Below are 11830 nucleotides of genomic sequence, written 5' to 3' on the forward strand. Positions count from 1 at the left end.
TCTAGATCCAATTGAAGAGCGACCGCCACTAGTCTTCAATTTATTGGCAACTTGGCAAAAGATAAACATCTACTAATGGCATTAATTTAGAGTACAAATAACAAATGTCCTAAGAAAACTCTCTATGGGACACCAGAACTTGTGGTGAAGGCTTGGGATAAGTTCAATGGTACGCGTCCCATTGCTGAACTATGATTTCACACATGGAAAAATGGAAACCCAGTGGCTAGTATCAGGAAATCATCCTTGACCAAAACCATGTTGGTTCAAAGTGATAAAACTATGCCCAGTAACAGCTATCTTAGCTTTAACATTGTCTTGTAGACTTTATACAATTTCGCTCGTGGTGACCTAATTCTAATGTTCGCAACTAATTTTTGCACACACAAAATTTGCGCTAATCTGATTGGTCGTTCACGTGACCATTAAAAATACTATACCAATAAATGTTATACGAATTTAATTGTTTTTTATATTCATAATTCTATACATTTAAAAATAATTATTTCGCAGTTTAAAGGTGACAAGAGATAGTGAATTTGTGACCTTTGTTATGTTAGAAATTTTATTTTGCGTAAGCATTATGAGCAAAAAATAGGCAAATGCAAAATGTTGCAAAAAATTCGTACTATACTTAAGCCAGATTCCTTTCCTACTGCTCAGATTAGTAAAGATGAAATCATGTGAAATCAGATTAGATCGGAATAGATTCAAGTGATTTAATAGAATGGTTTTGATCGCCCAGTAGAGTTGCGCGTGTGAAACTTAACTTTAATACAAACAAATTGAGGGTAGGGTTATCTTCCGTGAAAGTGACGTGAATTGACTAAGTTCGTGGGATTTGAGTCCGTTAGACTTTTACTTGTGTTGTTTTCTGAAATCGAAGGTGCATGTCAATAATCAGCAATCATGCAATCGGCCGATGACCTCAAAGTGAGCACAAGTCAGGTCGTTGATCAAATGCAGCGGTGTTATCGAAAATCGGATTTCTCGGATCCGTGCCAAAAAATAAACCGGAGCGGGTATTTGAATGATTTTAGACTCCATAATTAATGCCGTATACTCGTATAAACCTTTCAAATAAAAAATGTAGCTTACCGCACGCCCCTTATTTTATTCAATTCCAATCCGTCTTTTTTGGAGAAAACTTAAAGTGAAAGATGAATTTACATTTGTATGTTTGTATATTTGGTGACAACTTTGTTATGTTTTGATAAATAACTTCTTTGTTACTGGTTAGAGTGTCTGGTGGCAGAATTAGGAATTAGGCTGAACTAAAAAAATAATTTTTTAATGATAAAATTTTATTTCAATAAAGAATACAAGAGGGACCTTTTTTCACTAAATTTTCACTGTTACGTCGGATACACTCTAGCCTCCGTATTCCACTCACTGGAGAAATGTCATCGGGGGGACATTAACCTTTTTTATTTCAAAGACAGTCCCGGGGTTTGAAATGAAAGTTTTTTGAACCGTATCGTTACTGGTGATGAAAAATGGGTCCTTTACAATAATCCTAATTCTGCCACCAGACACCCTGTATAAACACAAGCAAAAAAATTTTGAAGGAAAATTTCATTGAAATTGCTTCAATTTATATCGACATCCATTCGAAAGTGAATTGCTGAACATGCCCGAATAGCAAAATTACCCCCTAAACATATGTAAATGCCTCCAGAGAAGCTACAAATCAAACATCCATCGAATAAAGGCAACATTGTAAAATATAAGGCAGCCGAGTTTCAGAAAATGAATAGAGAAAGCAGCCTCATTACTTCACTTTTTATTATTCCGCATTGGTATCAGGGCACATTGAAGTGGTACTCGTATCAGCGATAGGGCTGCTGGTTTAAATTTTTTTTATTTATTTGGTCTCAAATTTTATATAAATTATTTCAAACTGTCAATCTTACTTTAGAGATTTTGGCATTCTAGGTACCAGAAGTAATAACAAATAACGTTACTCTACTGGTACCACCTGTGTGGAATGATATCAATCAAGAAGAAACATTTCCAAACATCTTATTTTTTTTTGGCTTCAATAACTATACCTTGAAGTTTCAAACTGCTCAATGTTCTATTTGACAGTTCTTTGAAAATATATGTACAAGGTGAATTCAATACTGAAAGTGGGTGTTCCCAAAACAGTTACTTTATTTTTCGCGATTTTGACAAGGCTGGTGCATGACCATAATAGTACAATACAAAATCATATAAACAAAACAAACAAAAGGAGGAGATAACATGTTTGTAAAGATTCAGTGAATGGATTGGTAAAATTGTGATTAGTGACATTTATAGTAAACTAAAAAAAATAATGAAAACGAAGTTCTGCGTGTTAAATTGTGAAAACACGAATTATAATTGCAGTTTTTATACCGATGACGGCTTGGAAAGAAAGTGTTGTGTCTTGTGTTTAGTAATTTCTATTGTTATTGCCTATTCTTCTTCTTCTTAAACAAGTAATTCCCCTTAATTTTGTATGTTTATTCATAGATTCAGCGAATTCGGAAGGCAATACCTTGTATTCTCCATTCTTGCTTTCGCCTATTATTCCCCTTCACAATCAAGGAATTTCCCTCCGCAGCGAATCCGGAAGGTGCAAGCTTGTATTCAAGACGTATCTATTAGAAGGTGGTGTGATGGAGTTGTTGATTGCTTCAACTCGCCCTTAATTTTGAAATTTCAGTAAAACGGAATTACGGAGAGTTTTTGTTGCGGTGTAAATACGCGACTTAACTATTTGGCATTCATTCTATTCCCTTTCCCTTGACAATGCTATGTAATTTAAAAATTATTGTTGTCGCTCGAATGCTACGACCTTGAATAGATTCGCCCATCGTATTCGTATTCCATCATTCTTGTGTACATATGCAAGGTGCATAACACCATCTCTTTCTTTCGTCTATTTTGATTTAAATAGTGTAGCTCTAAGGCGCTGCCTTAATGCAAATGCCTTAAATGAAATGAAAAACATTGAAATCGACTGTAATATGGCATGTGAAAGTTGGCCACATGTCAACTTTGCTTCACTCGCTTGAAACGCTTTACAGTTTCGAATAGCGCAATTTTCTATTTGGCAGCACTTTGTCCGCCCTTTGACGTTTCAATTTCACGCGTTGCTTTGTACCTATCTTCTGACAGCGTTCAAAGAAGCATTCAAAGTAAAGCAAAGTAAAACAAAGCAAGCAAGGCAAGCAAAGCAAACCTTCATCTCATTTGTGAACTTCAGGTAAGTTTGCAGATATTATTTAGTTTCATGTCAATAAATCTTTTTCTTATTTAGTTATGTTTGAAGAAGACTTAATAAATGCTATTGAAGTGCACAGATGCATCTGGGACAGGAGTCAATTGTCTTATCGGGACAAAAACGAAAAATACTTGGCTTGGCGCGACGTGTCGGCGCTGGTTGGCGAATCTGGTAAGAATGTGTATACATTCATATGTACATATAAACCATGATGAATGTACGTACAATACAATAACAATAACAATAACATGCATACATATTTTTCTCTTTTAAAGAGGCCGACTGCCGCAAACGGTGGAAATCTTTGCGTGATCGCTTTTCAATCGAATTGAAGCAGCATCAGCAGCCAAGAGGAAGGGCTACTTCATTCAGGAAGTGGGCATACTTTGATGCTATGTGTTTTTTAAAAGGAAATATCACAGACCGAAAGTAAGTATGCATACATATATACCTATGTATGTTGCCCTAACACTTATGTATGTATTATATATGTATATGTATTCAAGGTCTACAACAAATATTAAAACAGAAATTGAAACAGAGTCTTCATTTTCGTTTGAGTGAAGCAAAAGCGGCGAATTGGTTTTAAACGACCAAACAGAAGAATCAGAATCTGTTTCTACTAAGCGAAAGAAGCGAAAAGAAGACGAAGACAGCAGCTGCAATTCTTTAAATGAAGACGTAAGTGGATTTGTAAAAAGTCGGAAGACTTACGTCCACGACAATTTTTTGGGTGCCATTGGTGATATTTTCGAAAAAGTTCCGCCTGAACAACAATTAGATTTCAAAATGGATGTACTGCAGTACGTCTATGCAAAATTTAAATCTCTGAGCGCCAATTAAAAGCATAGTGTGAATTTTCTTTACATTTTACTTTTAAGTTTTATGCCATAAGCAATATGCTAAAGATATATTGATGTACTTTACCTTTTTTTATAAAATAATACGTTTTCGTTTCTATTTGAAATAAATGTAATTAATTTTTATTATTATTATTTTTTTTTTAATTAATGAAATACTAAGTTTATGAAAACATGAAAAATAAAGGTTTGTTGTTGAATAAATGTGTATTTTTTTTATCTCATATTATATTATCCCACCTGATCGTGACTCTGGAATTTCAAGTTTTGCTGATACTTAGTAATTTTGTTGCATTTAAGATATATGTATATTTATAGTTATGTATGTGAAGTGCGCCACACGCTTTTGCAAAATTTAAATCGTTTATGCAGGAATTTTTATCTCGAAATCTTTTGATCATAGGAAAATCTTTTCTTAGTAAGAATTGTAGGGAATGAACTAAGGTTTAATAATGTATTTTTCAAAAATGTCTAAACTGAATTTTATTTTTAAATTTTTTCAAATAATATTTTGTGTCGTTTTTTAGTTATAAAGACATATTTTTATTACAGTTGAAGGAGTACTTATAGAAATGCGAGGTTAGGTAAAGTATACCTGGCTAATCTGCATAGATCCCACATAAACCACAAGGGTCCGTAGTGTTACTAGTGTCGTTGGGGTTGTGTGAAACGTAGTTCGTGATGCATTTATGGCGAGTTTTTTTAGCAATATCCTTCAGAGATGAATAGTATACCGATCCCAGACAGTTGAAGCAAGTTCTGCTTAGAGCAGGGTGGTGGCAAAAGAGGTGTTCTAACGTAAACCTTTCTTCTTCGCATAAGTTATACGCGCCGTTCTGGACCAATCCCATAGCTGCGTCATATGGAGTGAGTGAAAGTCCCGTCAGTACTCCAACCAATATTTTACTTTCCTTTCTTGGGAGTGATAAAATAAAATTGGTTGTTATTGTTTTGCAAGTTCATAGAAAAGCTAAAGATATAAAAAATAGTTTCTTGATTATCTCATGAAATCAATTTTTGCATATTTGGCTATATGGCTCGGTCTACATGGATGGCGTGGTAGTGCTGGCAGGTTAGTGAAGTTTTTTTACAGAACACTGTCGGCACACAAACAACTGATTTTCAGATGACATTTTGATATTTTAAAGTATAAGTTAATACATTACCTACACATATGCACATATTTGAGCCTTTCGTTAAACTTCACGAAACTCCTGTGTGCATACATTTGAGTGTGCCGATAACCGTTAATTTTAATTTCGAATTATATAAAATTAGATTGCTTTGTTTCAGGTAAGAAAGAATTGTATTTGTCAGTTCTTCTTTTGTCACAATCAATAATTCTTTGTCTAGAGTCTCTTGCGATATCGCTAGTGGGTTAGCACACATTTCCACTAATTAACGCTTGGCGAAAAAAAGAGGCCTATTATTCTTATTTGGACACTATTTCAGGTAAGGTAAAAAAGTTGTTACAAAACCGTTAGTGTACAGCTTTTTTGTGTATTTTTAGAAAATTGTGTACGGTCGATGGAAACCGATATCGATGGATGTTGGCTCATTATGTCTGTCCGCAAATTCGTGTGAAAGGTTTAGACGGTTACTGGTTTCAACAAGACGGTGCGCCATGCCACACTGCGAATGCAATAATTGAATTTCTGCAACGAAAATTCCCAGGACGTCTAGTGTCAAAAAGAGGCGACTCTTTTTGTGGAGTTATCCGAAAAGTAAGGTTTACGCCAACGAGAAGCAGACTAATGACCAACTTAAGGCAAACATTCGTGCCGAAATCGACGCTATAAACCCCGAAATGGTTGACAAGGTGATGACAAACGCAGAAAAAAGATACAATTTTAATAAATTGTAAATAACCAAACCAAATAAAAGTGCCTCACTTATACAAGTTAAGTTGTTGTTGTTTTTTTTCAAAGCTATGCAATGTTTTCATACCGACATAAAAGATGGCGCACCCTGCATACATTTTTGAACCCGCATATAAACTGAAAGGTTATCAAAATGTCTTCCAATTTTTTGAATTTCACAGAAAAATAGGTATCTTAAATTACAAAATCCCCACTACCTCCAAAACGAAGCATTTCCCCCTTCCGCTCATATACCATTTTTTGGTTCCTATCTCCATTCCCTCGAACGAACACGGTCCAACGATAAGCGGTACATCCTGTTTTTGGTTCTTTTGAACTTCACCCGGCACCAAAGAAACATTTTTTGCAAACATTAGCGGCAAAGTGTTAAAGCCAAACAAATATTTTGTAATACTTTTTATTACATCATAAGGTAAGGCATATTCGATGTGCGTTATTTTTTAACGAGAACCATTTATTTTTTCAATCCAAGAAACTAGTTTTTGTTGAAATAGGTAAAATAAAACAACATTTATACTTTTCTCGTGGTGCTGCATCTCAGTAAAAATCTACAAATCTAACAGAAATGGCATTTTTTCCTCACCTCTCATGGAAAAAGTGCTAGCGATGGAATTTGTGGTACAATAAAATGAAGAACAACACTCCGCCGAACACCATCGATGGTGGTACCATTTTTAATGACTATCAATAAAATTACTACATACATACTTATGAATAGATACTTTTACAAAAAAGTCATCCAATTTCGTTATTGAATAACTTTTTTACTTAATAAAGAAAATGGCCCCTATTATGAGTTGCATTCGATCTTCGATATTCGTTGGTTGTCGAAGATCGAAAATCGAATGTCAATTTGGTATTATGAGCTGTGCAACGCTGTCGAAATTTTCGTTGTATACCGAATTTATAGTCGAATGCAATTTTGCTTTCGATTGTGTAGCGTATTGTGGGAAAACTTGTTAAAATGTAAGTTGTTTGCGATTATTTATTATTTTATAGTAACCAAATAATAAATATATACTAATTTTGTTAATATTATGCAGGTCGAAAGTCGTGAGTATCAAACAGCAATTAGAAAGGCTAGTTGCATTAATGGAAGAGAATCCACAATTCGCAAAAGGGATTTCCACCAAAGTACAAGCAGCAAAAAAATGGGAGGAATTTACAACGGAGCTGAATTGCTTGGGACCACCAGTTAGAACGGCAGCAAAATGGATTAATAATGGTTTTTTTTTGTGATGTTTATAGAAATACATTTTTATTTTCCCTTGGCAGGTATGGGCTGAAATACGTAGAGGAACTGAAATACATATTTTTTTCGAATGACAAATAATTGAATAAAGAAAATTTATAACAAAAATAAAACAGAAACTGTGGCGTAAAGGTTTCTATTTAATATTATACTTTTTAGATTTTTCTATAATATTCTAAGAATTTCATTTCTTATGTTTACTGCTTCTCCGTTATTTGGCTCCAATTTAATATCTTCAGCATCATCGTTGAGGGTCTCATCGGATAACTCTTCATCCGGAAGTTGAACATTATAAAACAAGCAAATGTTGTGCAAAGCTCCACACACATTAATAATTTGTGTTGCTTTTTTTGGAGAATAGTGAAGAGCTCTTGGCTCGGGTGCACTGCTGCAACTGGTTTTCTGTACTGGACAGTAGGTTCATAAACGTCTCTTTAGATGATCTAAAGTTCTTTAAAAATCTGTAAGGGAATTTCTGTAATATAATATTAAGTACGTCAACACATTTTGAAAATTCTAAACGTACTCAGTGGAAGCCATTTCAAGGGGGTTGGATGCGCCCCTCAGCTGTTTTCTACATCTAGCTAGTCCTACTAATCGATGAATCGTCGAACCACAACTCCGTTGTACTCATTTTTACAAAAAATACTTTTTTTAACTTTTAAAATTATTGTTAGCAAAGAATTTCAACACAATCGGTTTTTCTTTTACTTTGATTTGCTGTATCAGCTGAGAAAAATTATCTATTGTAAATGCGTCGAGCGATCGAAATTCACAATAGTCCTATTCTTCAACGAATGAGCGCCATAATACCAAGTGAAAATTCGTTCGATCAGCTCTTTCGACTATAGTCGAAGATCGAATGTTGCTCATAATAAGGGCCAATGATTTTGCGTAACGGAAATTTTTATTTTGACTTTCGCACGCTCCATTGCTTGTCTGTTTGTTGACTGCAGCTGTCTAGTTCACTAGTGTCACTCCGCTAGAGTGATTAATTTTGTGCCTCCTTGTATAAAATCCACAGGCTTTTACTACTTGGAGCCATACATAGAGTAGTCCGAAGCCTCCTCCATTTCGCACTCCGCCAAAAGCATTCTCCATTATTTCTCAAAAGCCTTTTATTAAAGTATTCTTGCTCTGGCTGTTTAGCTCTACCCGGGAAAGGCCTGATTAAATAACGACGAAGTGGAAATGCTGCATTACCAACTAGAACCAGAAAATAAAAAAGCATATATATCCCCTTGAAATATGCAAAAAAAAAAAACAAAAAATTAAAATATGTAACTATAGCGCCCATTGCGTAAACAAGTAACCTAAGTATAAATAATCTTTGCATAGAACAAAATCATTTTATTGAAAAAGTAAGTGATGCATGTCAGACATTCACAGCTGTTGGCTAATGCTGTGGTAATTATGTACCAAAAAGTGAGAAAATGTAAGTTGTGGCATATTTTTATTTTCTGTGGACTTACAGATTCTTTGCTCAATTATTTTATCTGAGCAAACTTGTCGTGAAATTGTATTGCAAATAATTGTCTAGAACATTTTAACCCTCTATCGCTTTAAAATACCATTTTATTCGGGCTTTGTAGAAAATTGGCCGAAACGACCATTACGTGATTGAAATAATGGGTTGAAAGTTCTACAAAATTATTCCTCGTACAATTTTACTATATCCGCCTTAACAACATATTTCTCTCCGATATGCATTATAACTCTTTTTTTTAATTTTTTTTTTCACTTAAATAAAATATTGAAAATTTAAAATGGGCTGTGAAGGCCTACCCAACATTTCAATTCCATTTTGCCGTTTGCACTCTAAACAACTTTGGCTTCGATGTTTGGGATCGTTGTCTCTTTGTACAATCCAAGGTTGGCAAGTTCTTCCAAACATCTTCGCAGTTGACAGCAATATTGCCTTTTAGTAAATTTTATTCATCAAAACTGTATTCGAATTGGCGGTAAACACAAATAAACGGTCAAATCCTTGAATCGAAGAAGCAGCTCCAAACATGAATCTTAACTGGATGTTTAACAGTTCGTTGTAGTTGACGATTATCAGCAGTACACCAGGCCCGACGTATGTATACACCTCTTCGCCCAATAAGAAGATTCATCCGTGAATATCACGTTTACCCAATTCCGTTCTGAATTTATCTTAGCCCATGAAAGTCTTTTTTGAATTTGTGATCACGTGAGTAGAGGTTTTTTTCAATCTGCTTCGGAATTTGAGGTCTCCTGTACGTACACATACATGTCCACGATATATTTTATCTTTGGATACATTAACACCACTTTTGCTTAAAATTCATCCAGCTTCACCCAACCATAACTTCGGCTTTGTCACAAACAAATCAATGATCGTCTGATCTTGCGTTGGAAAGGTACTTTTTTTTGGCCAGGAAAGTCGTCAACGTTTTTAACTGCGGTATACTATTTTATATATATAATTGGCGGGTACACCTTTTTGGGGTGTTTGGCCGGGCTTCTCCTCCTATTTGTGGTGTGCGTCTTGATGTTGTTCCACAAACAAACGGTATAGCATTACATTCATTTATTTATGAACGCCTTCGACTATTTTGTTGAAGATGCACGTGACATTCTCGGACCTTTAACGCTTTGTCTGAATTGTTCCAATGGAGCCGTGTTAGTCACCGGTGACTGATACTACATGACTACTTTTGTCTTTTTATTTTGCGCAAAAATGCATCGAAATAAATAAAAATATTTATTTAATAAAACCTAAAAACATATTTTTTTTTGGACATTTTACTAAAAACACCGTTGGCGTTCGAAGTGTTAAGGAGTATGCATAGGAGAACTGCTTCTAATCGTTTTTCTTACGCGGAACACATGTTGTAAAAACAATTTACACTTTCTACATTTCTCACAAAACTAACAAATTGTACAACGCATATTGCGAAAAGGATACTCCTATTTAGTACCATTTAAATTTTATTACAGCGGAACTCTAGGCTTGAATTTTTGAGATAACGCTTCAATTAGGCAGAGTGTGCCTACATTGCTCTAGGCAAATTTTCCATTAGTCGACACAGTACTAGAAGTCTTTCGTCAGTTCCTTCAGGGCTCATGCCGGTTTCTCTTTTAAAACTTCAACGGGCAAATCTGGCACCTTTTAGGGCAAATGCCATCTTAGGAAATAGGAAACAGAAGTCGCACAGCACAATATCCGGCAATAAGATGGATTGTCTAACACTGAAATGCAGATAAGGTTAATAGAAAGAGAGTTTTAAGTAAAACTACCACATTCAGACTATTAGACATACCATTCAAATGGCTATCTCGGCTTATCTGGCAATGTCGATCCAAGTTTCGATGACTCGACCCAATGTGCGCAGCGTTATTCCGACAATAGCATGTTGAATGTTGGCCTCGAATTCACTCAAATGGGTTGGCTTGCTAGCGTAGACTAAAAACTTAGCCAAAAAAATAAGCGAGATACGTTGAGTGACATGTTTGTGGCTGCCGATTCATGAAAACTCGCCGTGAGAAGACGAAATTCAAAAATTTCTTATTCACAACTTTGAGTGTTGCGAAAACACGCAAGCCATCGACCTAGTGAGCTAGCAATTCTTTCCAGAAGTAGTCCTATTCAGTGGCACCTCTCGTTCACCCAATTTAGCGATTACTCTGGATTACTGTAATGGGCTATGTAATAATATGTTCACATTTAAGTAGACTATCTACTTTTTCGTGCTTAACTCGCAATCCATAATTAAAAAGGGAGATTACCCATACAAAATGTCTATTCCGAATTTCGCATGCGTATTGCTGCCATAATTTTTTGAAGCCTCAATAAACGTCGTTTACAGATTTCCTCGAACGGTTTATTACTAGTAGCCAATTCCATACTTAAATTAGCTTTTCCTTCTCCTTGTCTTTTCTCCATATCGTTAATAATAATTAAACAAAACTAAAACAATAAAATATTCCACCAAAGTAATTTCTATGAAGAAAAACCTTTCACAACAGTATTGACAGCCAATTTGTCAATTTGCAGGTAATCTGCCATATGTGAAAGGCATATGTAAACGTACTTTAAGCCATTGATTTATGCTATGAAGCATTGGAAGCAACCATCGACGCCATACGGCCATATTTATTGGAAAAAGCAGTCAAGAATTGGACTGATCGAATGAGCCATGTAACTCGTAACCGCGGAGGACATATGACGGATATTATATCCAGATTATAATAAAAAAAAGTGCATTCCAAAAATATTTCCATCATTTTAAGTTCTCAAGCTCTTAAAAAACACCCGATATAACAATTGGAAACGCTATAATTGCTATATTATCGTCTTATTATAACACTAGGCAATTTTTCCACTGAAATAAAAACACCTGTAATGCGATCGAAGGCTTGGTTCATCTCTACTGCTTTCGAAGGGAGAAAAGCTTATGCAGGCACGCATTCTTCTGTGTCTCAAATTTGTCCAAAGAAATGCAAACCATTCTGTAATAGAAAAATTTGAACTTTTTGTTTTTTTAGCATAGTCAAAGTCATAGTCATAGCCATCGGAATAAATATAAAAAAAAACACATATAATAAAATTAATATTTTCGCT

At 35.0% G+C, this 11830-nt stretch overlaps 1 protein-coding gene across 3 annotated transcripts; it reads left to right on the plus strand.

Moving 5' to 3' along the window:
• The first annotated feature begins 336 nt into the window (after positions 1-336).
• Positions 337-4242, plus strand: LOC128863152 (transcription factor Adf-1-like). Of its 3 annotated transcripts, none has more exons than XM_054102124.1 (5): positions 337-520; positions 3084-3232; positions 3287-3421; positions 3526-3679; positions 3757-4242. In XM_054102124.1, exons 3-5 carry the CDS (start codon positions 3289-3291, stop codon positions 3812-3814), a joined length of 345 nt encoding a protein of 114 aa, XP_053958099.1. In that variant the 5' UTR covers positions 337-520; positions 3084-3232; positions 3287-3288; the 3' UTR covers positions 3815-4242. The 3 variants fall into 3 exon arrangements, with proteins under 3 accessions (XP_053958099.1, XP_053958101.1, XP_053958098.1); XM_054102126.1 differs by having other exon boundaries at positions 346-409; XM_054102123.1 differs by lacking the exon at positions 337-520 and having other exon boundaries at positions 2819-3232.
• Positions 4243-11830: the final 7588 nt, after the last annotated feature.

Source organism: Anastrepha ludens, chromosome 5, assembly GCF_028408465.1.
Source record: "Anastrepha ludens isolate Willacy chromosome 5, idAnaLude1.1, whole genome shotgun sequence".
NCBI classification, from domain to species: domain Eukaryota; kingdom Metazoa; phylum Arthropoda; class Insecta; order Diptera; family Tephritidae; genus Anastrepha; species Anastrepha ludens.